This window comes from Temnothorax curvispinosus, unplaced genomic scaffold (genome assembly GCF_003070985.1).
Source record: "Temnothorax curvispinosus isolate PA1 unplaced genomic scaffold, ASM307098v1 QBEX01004937.1, whole genome shotgun sequence".
Taxonomy (NCBI): Eukaryota; Metazoa; Arthropoda; class Insecta; order Hymenoptera; family Formicidae; genus Temnothorax; species Temnothorax curvispinosus.
In genome coordinates, this window is record NW_020214717.1 from 316,383 (window position 1) to 329,782 (window position 13,400).

Sequence of the window (13,400 nt, forward strand, 5' to 3'; positions counted from 1 at the left end):
GTTAGAAAAATCATACGAGCTCGGAGCACAGACGGATGTTCCTCCTTTTGAGATCTTGTTACAAGGAGTACGTCCGCAAGCGGTTCGTTAGTCGCGCTACCATGGGTAACTACTACTTTACGTAGATGTACGCGTAAGAACTTAATGAGTGGGCGAGGCTCTTTACGCGCGTAAGAATCTAATGCGAAAGAGTAGAACGTTTAAGAACTGTTGATTGGATATACACATGTAAAAATTATAAACCGAATGAGCGAACTTAATCCTTAAGTGCGCAGTTTTGCATATATGCAAAGCGATTTTTCGATTGTACTCTCTCTTATAAAGTTCAAACTGAAAACGTGCTTTGCACTCATATTATCACAAAAATAGTCTAAAAAAAGTTCAAATGATTCAAAGAGTTTAGAGGGTTTGAATTAATAAAGAAGAATTTTTTAAATATTTTTTGTAGGATTCCTTAAACGCAGTCATTATTTAATTGTTTTAAAAATATTCAGAATACAACGAAAAATTGTGCATTTAAAGATTAAGTGTGACAAATTAAAACTTGAAATGTGTACGTTTTAGACGCAGCAAAAACTATGTTAGGAAGATTTTTGCGCACACTACTCGGTCTAGCTGACTAAAATAATCATACAAACTTGGAACAAAGACGGATGGTCCTTCTTTTGAGATCTTATTACAAGGAATACGTCCGCAAGCAGTTCGTTAGTCGCGCTACTACGAGTAACTACTCCTTTACGTAGATCTTACGCGCATAAGAACTCAATAATAAGAGAGCAAAGCTCTTTACACGCGTAAGAACCCAATGTGAAAGCGTAGAACGTTTTAAAAACTTTTGATTGGACGTACGTATAAAAAAATTATAAACCGGATGAACGAACTTAAAAATAAAACTGAAAGATGAACGTTTTAGACACAGTAAAAAGTATGTTACAATACGATTGTTCCAATTATTTCTAACAATAAGTGATGTGATTCATTTATTGTTACTTGACAAGTAAAAATATTTCATAAAAACATGAAAATTAGAAACACGTTTTTACAAAAGAATTATTCTCATGAAACATAAAATAATTGATTATCCAAAGGAATTGTACTTTATAAAAGCGCCCTATATAAAATTGAGTTTTCGGAACGTGATATTCCACGAGCAAAAACGCTACGTCCGCGAAAACCAATGTAAACCATGTAAAATAAATTATATTATTCACCGAGAATGCGACGTGCGAATGCATCTCGAATCGCGCTTAATCCGAGTAAATCGAGGACGCCGCGAATCGCGCGCGCTTCTCAGAGTTCGGCATAAAAATCCGTTTGAAAAATGCAACACGGGGGAACTTGTGCCGCGCTGCATCCGGAGAAAGAATGCATCTGCGAACTCGCAGACTGATGCGCCGCGTTCATTATGGAAAGCAGCATCGACCGTGGGACGTATCCACGCGGCGCGGCGGCGGCGACGGCGCGGCGAGATAAAAGCATATGCACTCACGCCCTCGCTCACGCCTTATGTGCCATCTGCGCGCGCGAGCAGAATGCGCCAAATTCATGTGGCCGTTCCTTTTAACAAGATGGATTCTCTGATAAATTTCGAGCTAGGACTTTCACGGAGCAAAGCCATTTGGCCATCATTGATCGAATACATTTTAATTCTTGGTTATCAAATAGCTTGCTATTTATATCTCAATTAAAAGCTATTCGTAATTAATGGCATATTTCCTCATTTCCGCCCGCATTTAATTCTATTTCATTCATGTTCCCATAAATACTCTTATAATTGTTACGCTAATCAATACATTGTCAAATTAACCCACTAAGTTCTATATAAGGAGGCCCCTACGCGCTTTGCTGTTTTAAATCCTTGTGTAATTTGGGTTTTAATCAAAATTGTTAAATTGTAATTGATATTTAGAGGTAAAAGGAGTTGCTCTTTTCGAAAATCTAGTTGGTAATGGAGTGGGATATCTAAAAAAAGAAGCTATAAAGGTTGAAAGTAGAGATAAAAAATAAGTTATTCTTGCCTTTTTACAAATATTCAACTAATAAATAATTTTGTTCACCTTTTTGAGTAAAATAAATTGATATAATTATTATTTGAGTAATCTACAACAAAAATTTTGCTCAAAAAGGTAAGTGGAATTATTTATTAGTTGAATATTTGTCAGTATAAAAATAAGTCATTTACTTTTTTTACTACCTTTCAACTATTATATCTTATTTTCATATATCCCACCTCATCGCCGACTAGACTTTTGAAAAGAGCAATTCTTTTTACCGCTTAATAACAATTACAGTCTAAAAATTTTAATTAGGACGTCGAGTTATAAGGATTTAAAGCAAAAAAGCACATATGGGCTTCCTTTTGGACTTAAGTGTAATACCAATTGCATAATAATTTTTTCTTGTATGCTCATATTCTCGAAAAATTTATTTACGAATATTCTTAATAACTGCATTGCCTGCGATCTTAATATTTTTTAGTAAAGAACAATTTATTCCGAATTAGGTAAAAGAGGGGACGCGCGTAAGGAGACGCGGATCAACCTGCATTACGGTCACTGTCGTGTGAAGCGTAACGTACTCGACCGCAGACGTGCTCGAAATGGCAATGTAACGAGCGTAATAAATCTCGTGTCACGCGCGAACTCCGATACTATGATAAGAGCCACCGCGGCAACGCGTAAGGCGACTTAAATATTTCACCGCTGAAATATTTCCGCCCAATTTGCATCGGCCACGAGGTCCGCGTACTCCTATATGTCCGCGTCGTGCTCTGTGAATACGTAATTTCGGCGACACTATGCCTTTCCCGCAAAGTATCTCTGGATCGCTCCTCGAAACTTTTGAGGCAGCGTATCTCGATACGCATCGATTCCTCGGAATGAAAAATGGTTCGGAACGAACGGAACTTTGAGAGATTGACAGAATTGATTGTAACAACTCCAAGGTTTATTCAGTTGGATATTATGAATAATGAATTTTCTTGAAGGACATCACTTTTTTTACCTTTTTTATTTCACAAATAAATCTACGATTGTCGTTATAAATGCAAATTGCCTTTACAAAAAATTGTACTGATTCAAAAATAAATATGTAGACAAATATAGACGCACATAGTAAATATTTATATTAAATTACAATACATGGATCAATACTAAAATAATGATAATTAAGTGATAAATACATAATTAGATAATGTATGTATTTATACTAATGAGATAATTTAATAATATGCTGTGGTTTTCAATATATGATCATGTAGCAATTTGATTTACCACAGTTATGCATCTCGCTATTTAAATGTAATAAAAAAAACATTCTAAATTAATGTATTAATAATACAATAAAAAGATTTTTACAGACTTGTTAAACAAATTTCTTAACTTTAATATTAAATATTTATTCTAATTTTCTATAAACTAATACATAAATAGATTCTACTTGTTACTTATTAATTCCTTTATCTCGCATTATCTCGCACTCAACATTTAGAACAACAGGTTATATAAGTTTTTTAGGGTGCCTAAAACAGAGATACAAAGATAGTTTCTGAACTGAATGAATTATACAAGAGACCGATTATCAAAATCCTTAAACAAAATAATTCAATTTTTCTTCCAATTTTTTTTAGATAAAGTATTTTATGTCTGTATCAAGTATTACAGTGAAACAAGATTAATGATTAATATACTTCATAGCGCACACAATGTGTGCTTTCCAGTTAACGACACAAGTCAACACAAGCACCACTCTATCTTCCTTATTCACTATAGATGTTGAAAAAAGACAGAATGACGCTTGCGTCGACTTGTGTCCCTAAATGAAAAGCCCAATGTTGATTCACAGAGGCACAAATGCGTGTCGCTTCACGAGTTTGCGGATATTAATTTCGAACGAATGCATCGCATCAATAAAAACGTCGAAATATATCTTCGAAAGATCCAGTTATTTCCGGACGCGAACGCCAGATTCGATCGCAGTCGTCGCTTATCGCCGGAAGCTCGGTGAAATTATCGGGCGACGGGCACGCAACCCTCTCGCTACGAAACGCGCTCAGATATTTTACAAGCATCGCGGACTGTAATTTACGTCGTGCTCTACACTCGATGTAATTTAAACATCGATCCCCGCGGTCGCGATACATTACCGCGCGCAAAATACACAAACGGGCGAACGAGATTTTGGCGTTCGCCGTAGTGGCGAGCGTAGTGCGTTATTCATAGGATACCGATTGGGGTTGGTTCGGCACGTGCGAATACACGACGGACATAGTCGGGCATAGTTGTCGCGATCGAAGTCACGAAGTCCCGCGATTATGGGAGATGCATGGGTATACAGCGCCGGTCAGTATTCCGCGCGAACACACCGACCGATTTATTCCTGGGAACTGGGCGGGGAACGGGGAGAGTTTACAGAAATTGGATCGTCGCGTAAATTACATCGGTTTTGTTAAACCAGTATAATGACTTCACATTACGCACGCGGAAAACAAGTGCCCTTTTATAAAAACGCTGTTTTGTTCCCAGCGCCTCCAAGTTTATTACTAATTACCATTAATTTAAGTAAAACGTGTGAAATATAGGAAACTAGGTTATATAAAGGTTATTATGTATATTTACCTCCGGTATCCATAAACAAACAAATGTTCAATTATGACTGTTTTAATCATATCCACGCATGCCATAAATTATGTTTAGACTGTTTAGACTAATAATTTTAATAAAGTAATTGCGCTTTATCGTTGTTTTTCGCAAATCTCCATTTAATTTTAATAGATTTATTTTAATAGATTTTTATTATATACATTGTATATAGATTTTAATTAAAAATTTGATAAAATTACAAATTATATAGAAAAGGAATACAATGGCCGATGTATCCATTACAATACATCTACCAAGCACAAACCTTGCCTTATAGCATTTAGGAGCGATGCGAAGGCATTAGCATTTCAGAAAGTCAACCTACACCAAGCAACATTTGTCATTCCATATCGCATTACAGCACCGAGTGGCGAATTTAAACAAACGCTGTTTGTTCAACCTAATTTAACTTGTGTCTGGATTTTTGCAAATTTCAAAAGAGAGAACTCATTTGTGAAATGTACGAATAAATAATATCGCCTATGTGATAATTATTAAGTTTTCACAGGAGAGACAAAAAACTGTGCTAAAAGTGAAATACACAACAACTATCTATGTAACTTCTTCAGTAAATATTGAAACTCATCTGTAAATGGCCAAAAAAACTTGTTGGCCTAAACTCTGTGAAATAATGATATGGAACAATCGAGGCCAAAAAATGCATTTGCAAAAAAAATGTCATATAAATGGAAATTGTTTATTTTTTATAGACGATATATAATATTGAAATTATTTATATTAATTCTGGAAATATATCACCTAATCCATTTTTCTATTTTACCAAGCATGTAAATAATCGACTCCTCGAGATATTTATTCTCTGCGATGAATTACAGAGGAGCAGTGCACTCTTACATTGCTGTCCGTTGACCTATTAGACAATTAAAAGTGTAACTTGCTAAATTTAGTAAATCCTCAATTCGGCAAAAACTTACAGCTTATAATCACCATATTATTAATGAATACGACCTGGCAATTCGCCAGCAAGCGTTGTCCGGGCTCTCTGTGACAATACGAGCCTGTTAGCATCGCAAATGGACAAGTAACGGGGTCGATAACCGCACCATCGTCTCTGTTAACAGGTAAAAAAATGACCAAAAACGGTGCACGATGGTACATCGTTGAAAAATCTGCATGTTACTTTTTTTTTATATGAATTCGTACCGTGTAAAATAACGAGCGGCGATATGAATAAAATCGCGGTGCGATCCGACGTTCTGAACTGTAAGTTACTACTTGCGAAATCGCAGTTTCGCACGCTCATAGCACTTGTAATAAATTTCATGGACGAGATGATTTTGGGAAGCGGAATAAGATAAGTTTGGAATATCTTACTCTCTAAAGTAGGTACATCGCACTAATTTCTACTCGCGCCCTACTTAACTGTGCTCCCAAGTTAGAGCTACAACACTTTCGGAGTAATCAGCTCATATTAATGTTGTACATTTAGAACATTCGATTTTAGCATTGCTAGATGTAAGCAAAATGCGGCATGAACATTATATGAAAATATGACAAGGCAGCAAGAATACATTTTAAACATGTGTGGAATACACGCTTGAAATGCATAAAAATAGAAAATTATATAAACTGTTCATACTTAAAAATTCTTCATACAAAAAATATTGATTGCAATCGTGAAACTGTGATATTGAAAGGTACTAGTAAGTTATATAATATGTCATTGTGTAAATTGTAAAATTGTGCATTTTGTAAAAATTTGATTTTTTTATCTTGTTGCCATTTTATATATGTACATATATCTTAAGATATAGAAGATAAAAATTCAAGCTGCATGTTCATGGTCCTTGTACATTTTTACTTTTAGCAAGAAACTCAGCAGAGACATTATTTTTATTTTCCGCATTCAAAAGACAAGACGTAAGCAAGGCTGTTATTACATTTTCTAGAAAATTAAAGAAAAAGAATATAAGAGAAATAATAGAAAGAAGCAAGATATTTACAATTTAAAACAGATATTTTATGATAAGTGACTAACTGATAAAAAAATCGAGCGCACAGAACTGAACCGACGAAATTCGCGAAATGATTTTACATACTTGCCAAGAAATTAAGGCGGTGGTCTAGAACACGTGACATCACGCATTGTAACCCAAACGACTTGAGATTACTTGGGACGAATATTATGAGCTGGATATCTGGTTCTGTCGCCAAAAAGTACGGCGAAGGAAGTCTCGAAATGGCCGGTACTGCCGGTAGTATAAAGTCTTGAAATTCGCGTATTTGCTGGACAAAGTAAAAATGGAGACAGACGCTGATGGTACGTGGTACCACAGCGAAGAGTTTTTTTGTTGAAAAATATACATTCGCTCTTTCATGGCGAATTTAGATTATTGGAAAAAGCGCGACTGCGAAGTGAATTCTGGCGAAAATATCTCCAGCTCGTCTTCGATTCAGCTATTGGAGACCGTCGCGACTGTGTGATACTTGTTTTCCTAGTTAAAAGGTTGGACTATAGAGAGACCATTGCATGGCAAAGCTAGTCTCTTACAAGCTCTATTCTCACAAAAGACACTCCGTCGCATCATAATACAATGTATTGTAGAAAGTATACAGCAAATGGCTTGTTTTAAGCCAGAAATGCTTTGTCGCAAACTTTTATTTCATTCCCATCAGAAATTATATAAAATACAATATACGTACAAATGAAATTCTGTTTTAAAATCATTAAAATAATTTGTTTAAATTTGTGCTCCTAAAGTTTAAATAAGGTTTCCCTAACTCGACGACTTTAGCACTAAAAATTATTCAAATCGATACTAATTGATGAATCATAAATTTAGCATTTTTGGGTGATGACTTAAGAAAGGGTTAGTGGAATCGATAATAAGATGTGAAAGCGACCATAAAGACATCATTTTGAGAATGCACGATGTCTAACTTATATTTCGAAATAACGAATCGAGGAAATATAACGATAATGGCAGCGTTGTTCGCGGATAACTACGGTAGTTTACGATGTTCTATGCTCGCAATAATGGTACCTATGGACCTCGCGTACGACTCGGTTGTGATTTATGGACAACGCCGGCGATATGTCATCGGCAACATATTGTCAAAGCTGAAATATTGTCAGAATTCTAAAATTCTAACGAAATTCGAAACATGTCCGTGCGCGAATTCTTCTTGCGACGTCCCGTTGTATATTCCATTCCCAATATGCAATTTATTACTAACTGTGGATGACAACGTAGTTTCCACATTCACAAATCTACATAAACTTTTTTTACGCCGCCGCTTTACAAATGCGCATATATCGTCACTTTACGCATTCAATAAATATCAGTATAGCTGCATAAAAATTTGTCGACATGACAGCAATGTTAGTTACTCTTATAATGTATAAACAACCGCAATACACACATAAAATTTTTCAGGTTTAAAAATAATATTTGATTATTTTTAATTTATTCTGTAAAATTTTGTTATGTGTCTTAACCCTTAAATGCCACATCTCTCAAGAATCTCATAAATGACATGAGGGGTCTAAAAGACCCCACATGAAAAATATCTCCTTACTCATTGATTTTTTTATTTTTAGTTATGAAATTTTTTTTCAATGTTGTTCAAGGTCTAGAAAAGAGAATAAAATGTTTATATTGTTAAAATTTCAATTTCAACATAGTATAAAAAATTAAATAAACTGAGTACTGCTAAGTGTACACATACTGGTAGTTCAATCACTCAACTATCATCAGAGGGAGCATGAGCTCCATTTTTGGCGGAAACATTTAAAAATATATAATTGTAAAGAGTCTGGAGTCCTCTGGACCCCGGTTCGCATTTAAGGGTTAAGATTTCTCTCTCACGTTATAACAATAGATATTGAATATTTTATCGACTAGCATAAGTGGAAACTCTTTTCTAAATAACTTATACACATCCACATGATGATAATCGCATAATAACCATTTGTACGAATTAATTTAGTAATATCGCGACAAAATTATTTTCGATATAATCCTTCCATTTGTTTATATAACAAGCATTTAGATGGTGTATGTTACCAAATAAAAAAAATTAAATTAAAGTAGTGTTAATTGTAATCGCATTTTTTAGTTTTAGTTCTAATTATATATGTAAATAATTTCAGATTATGTTTTGGTTGTGCAACACCAGTTTTTCGTTTGCCATAACAAGCTCTCTCTGTACTCACCTTATCATTGTACAAGTGCGTGGTACCTTAAGGGTATCTCAACCAATAGGCTGTGCTCCTCCGGTTGATTATATGTATTCTTAAATTAAAGTTCTATATCTGTGATCTGTGCAAGATAAAAATAACAAGTAATTGCAGATATTTTATTTATTCAACGCTATCAACGTTTCATACTCTAATTTCGTCATATTTTCATTCCATTACTCAATAGCATAATCACATTGTATTTATATATAGTTATATTATTATATACGCTCCTAATAATATAACTTCAGATATTACGTTCTAATAATAATACTCATTAAATTCTACGTGTTATTACTCTTTAACGAGAGATGTTAATTCATTGCACTTGTTGCCCCTCGTGCGACGGCGTATTATCACGATCGACGTAGACGGCCCGAGAGTTAAATTACATTGTACCAAAGACGTAAAAGCGTTACGGCAGCTGTTAACCCGACTGTAATAATAACATACCTTGTGATTGATCACCCGTGTTCCAGGCGTACGTCGATCTGGTGAAGGCCTGGGGCTGGAAGAGTTTCACCATTATCTACGAGAACAACGAGGGGCTCGTGCGATTGCAGGAACTTCTGAAAGCGCACGGACCCAGCGAATTTCCCATTACGGTTAGACAGCTGAGCGAGGGATCAGAGTATCGGTGAGTCAGTTCTATCCACTCTTATTCTTTCACGACGCGCTACAGCTTCCTTTCCAGGGTAGCGAGGCATTAAGTCCCCCCCCCCCTGCGGTCCCATGTCGATATTCCAACATTTCTCGTTCATTATAAGACGACTTACAGACTTATGCTTTATACTTCGTATATATAATCTGTGACGCTCTCCAAGAAATTAGTTTACCAATTTCGCCGGGCGTACCATTATTTCTGTTTTATTATTATTATTTTTCTTTATTGTACTTTTGTAAGACATTTTCGAATTTCCATTGAAAGGAAAGCAATAATATTACAAATGATAATGCCGTGTCGAGCTGGCTGTCGTCTCACTAGTAGAATTGATTGTGTGAGTTGAGGTCAGAATGCGTGATTTATATAGAAGTACTTGAATTTCTGCAAATATCCTTTCGAGCCTCATCAAAATTTATGTATCAAATTGAAAGAAATGGGACGCAATTCGTAAGTTATTCTTTCCCAAGAAGCAGAAGCCGATTACATTAATAACTTATATCAATTTACGTTTTCTCTCGTCTGTAGATTTACAATAATAAATGAATATGAATAATATCCTACAATTTCTCGGACCCCTGAAAGACATGAAAAGATCTCTCTTTATCATATATTTATAAGATGTTTAACATCATAACGAGAAGAGAAGGTATTATCGAAAATCTCATTAATCTTTGTAGGATCGTTCTCTTGATCCAGCAGAAACCTTGTAAAGCTTCAGCAAAAGCACGAACGTTTTTTAAGAGAAACTTAGAGCCATCTTTTTTCTTGATCGTTCCTAACTTCCGATTTATCCCACACACAACGAGAATGGCTTCGACCGATCGCTCTCGTTCGCTTGCAACAGCACGTAGATCTCTCCGCCGGAGTCGATGTGTCGAGACAGTCTCAGAGGGACTTCCGTCGTTTGCGATCGATATTATCGTCGCATTAACGGTGAGCCCAAACATTAGTCGTGTCGCACGTGGCGCACCGGTATGACTGCGCGCCGAGAATGGCCCATTAAGATTGAAACATCGTGTCGGTGTGTAACGCTTACTACAACAACGATCTTAGGCAAAGTCGCGGCGACGTGGACATGTCGGTATCGATCGTGTCAGACTTGCGCCGCCCGCGCCGTTAGGAAACTGTGTCAACTGTAGGACATATCCAATGGGTGAATCTTCCCTCTCTCCCGTTCTATTTTCCGCTGATAACCCTTGCTGATAACCGTTTGCCTCGCTTATCCTTCCGACGATGAGATCGCCGGAACTATACCCTAAGAAGCGTCTCGCAATTAAGCCTTCTCGCTAAGCCTTTAATTAAAATTCTGTTAAAGTACAATTGGAATAAAGAAAGGAGTAAGATTTATCCTTATATATATTTGCATTTATGGAATTTAATTGGCGAGAATATTTACAGAGATTTAACCACTTATAATTAAAAAACTATTCTGACACTCGATATTTTCATCCAGGGGGGAAACGAATCCATTGTATGATTCGTAAACGAACAAGGTTACAGAGAATTTGAAGCATTTTTTTGTATTTTCTACGAAATATATTTTAACAGTGACGAGAGATATATGACAGATCGATCGAACCAGTGATAGCCTTTCGCTACTTGAGAGTCACGATAACCAGCGATAGAGATACAATGCAAGAAGTCCGAAAGCAAACATGTAGGACAGAATAGATACATGAAGATTGAGAGTAAGATACGAGTTTATAAAGTGTATGTTCGACCATAGTAACATATGCAGCTGAAACGAGAGCAGAGAGGCATGGCAACGAGAACAAAATCGATGGCTAGAACAACAGAGATGAAGACATTGCGCTCAATATTAGGTATCAGCTTACGAAATCGCATGACAAATTCGTCCATAAGGGAACAATGCGGAGTCCAGGATGTAGTGCAGTGGGTTCGAGAAAGACGACAGTCGAGAGACCATGTCGATAGGATGAGTGATGCAAGGATCGCCAAATGGGCCAAAATGGAAACACCACAAACGACTAGGCCACTAGGAAGATCGCCTAAACGTGGAGAGACAGAGAGAGAGAGAGAGAGTTAGACATGAATCTCTCAAGAAAAGTAACGGATTTATGAAAAAACTGTTAAAGAACAGGGCAAAATACAATAAGAGGAAGAAGATTTTAATAAGATGGTAGTTGAAAATGAAATAACAGTTTAAGTATCTTTTTTGCTACCTGCACTTTCAAGAGCCAGCATATTCGCTCATTTACATTATTATTTTCATGTCTCTCTTGACCTCTGAAAAAAGTTGAAGAATTATATTTATGCTTGTCCCCTTGCATTGCATCGGCGCGTATTACTCGGTCTGCGGAAAAAGTTTTTCGTAAATTGCATTATTCATAGTAGCGATCCGCGACGGTGACTTATTGCTGCCGCCCTACGGTTAGAAGGGTAAAACGATAGGGATTTGAATAAATTCGGTTAGATTTGCCTCTGGACGTGCAACGTATCCTATCTTAAAATTCATCGCTTGCGCTACATTCTCCTTGTTCCGGCAAAGCGACCAATTTACAAAACTTCTGCCGGATCGCGCCCGCATGTGTCGTGCGAGCGGTGCGCATCTTTTCGTCTCGGTGAAATGAAACAATTCTAGAATTTCCGTATGGTAAGAAAGGATAATTTATATTAAGGATTTTATTTTTATTTACTTTAAAATTCAAATGTTGAAATAATTGCGCTTATCAATTGGACTACCGATCGATTAATGCCACCATATGACATTTTTAGCTTCACTTGTGCAAATTAACAGATTAACGCAGTGGCAGTCATCTGTTATCGAAACGCTTGTAGGAAATAAATGTCATTTTAATATAAAATTTTGAATGATATAAATAGCTGGATAATAACGTATAATAAGAGTAATGTAAAAGTAAAAAATAAACGAAATTCAATACATGTAATGAGGATATAATTTAATCTTTTTAATCATATCGCATAATATTTCATATATGCATTATGATAATGAAAATTCTACTGTGGCGTACACAATAAAACTCACTTGACAGACAACATGTTAACCCCTTAAGTGTCACACTATTTTTCTCGAGTGGCCCTAAAATACCAAACATAAAAGAACCAAACACAAAAAATAATGAAAATTTATATAGAGAGGTTTTTGATGGTGGATAACGAGTTTCACGTCAAATTAAAAAAAAAAATTTGTCATAACATTCTTTTTCAAGCATGACTTATAAATCATGTTTATCATACTCAAAAACTTTTAAATGCACCTTGTTTCAGTCATTAATTCATTGTAAAACTTAATGTAACAAAATATCTCATAACGAGAATATTCAAAATTTTTCATTTTTCTGATAGCCATATCTTTTTTCTGAGGCAACACTTTGCAAAAATACACCCAAAAACTTCTAGTTACACATCGGTTCAGTAATAAAATCACTAGCGGCTCTAATATAACAAAATATTTCATGATGAAAAAATACATTTTCGCGACGCTGAACGCGAAGTCCAAAATGACGAGAATTCTCGTCATCGGCAGTCAAGGGGTTAAACATTTCTATCAGTAGTATTGTAAACAGTAAGTGGCAAGAAAATAACGTATTATAGAGACATAAAATATTATATTATTAAAATAATCAAAAATGATGATTTTAATAATATACTACTTCAACCGCAATACATTGTTGACGCGCTTGGAGGAATTTGATACCGCGTCTTCTCAAGATGTTGAAAGATTAACTTCGATGCGCCCTGACACGCAGTTATTCCCCGATGTGAACGAAGGAAATGAACGGTGCTCGCGGAGCGTAACGCGGCCGCGAAGCGGAAATGAAGTCGTATCTTATCTCGGTTTCGCTCCCTACAACCACTCACCAAGATTCGCAAAGTGAATAATTCCCCGATCATTTATTTCGGCGTTCCGCTT

General features: G+C 35.9%; 1 protein-coding gene across 3 annotated transcripts in view; it reads left to right on the forward strand.

Annotated features, from left to right (window-relative positions):
- The window catches only part of LOC112454271 (glutamate receptor ionotropic, kainate 2), a 236,688-nt gene that overhangs the window by 163,634 nt on the left and 59,654 nt on the right, over window positions 1-13,400 (forward strand). For all 3 annotated transcript variants that reach the window (XM_025015565.1, XM_025015567.1, XM_025015566.1), the window contains exon 5: window positions 9,321-9,478. In XM_025015565.1, the coding sequence (XP_024871333.1) occupies window positions 9,321-9,478 (158 nt within the window). The remainder of the gene's footprint in view (window positions 1-9,320; window positions 9,479-13,400) is intronic.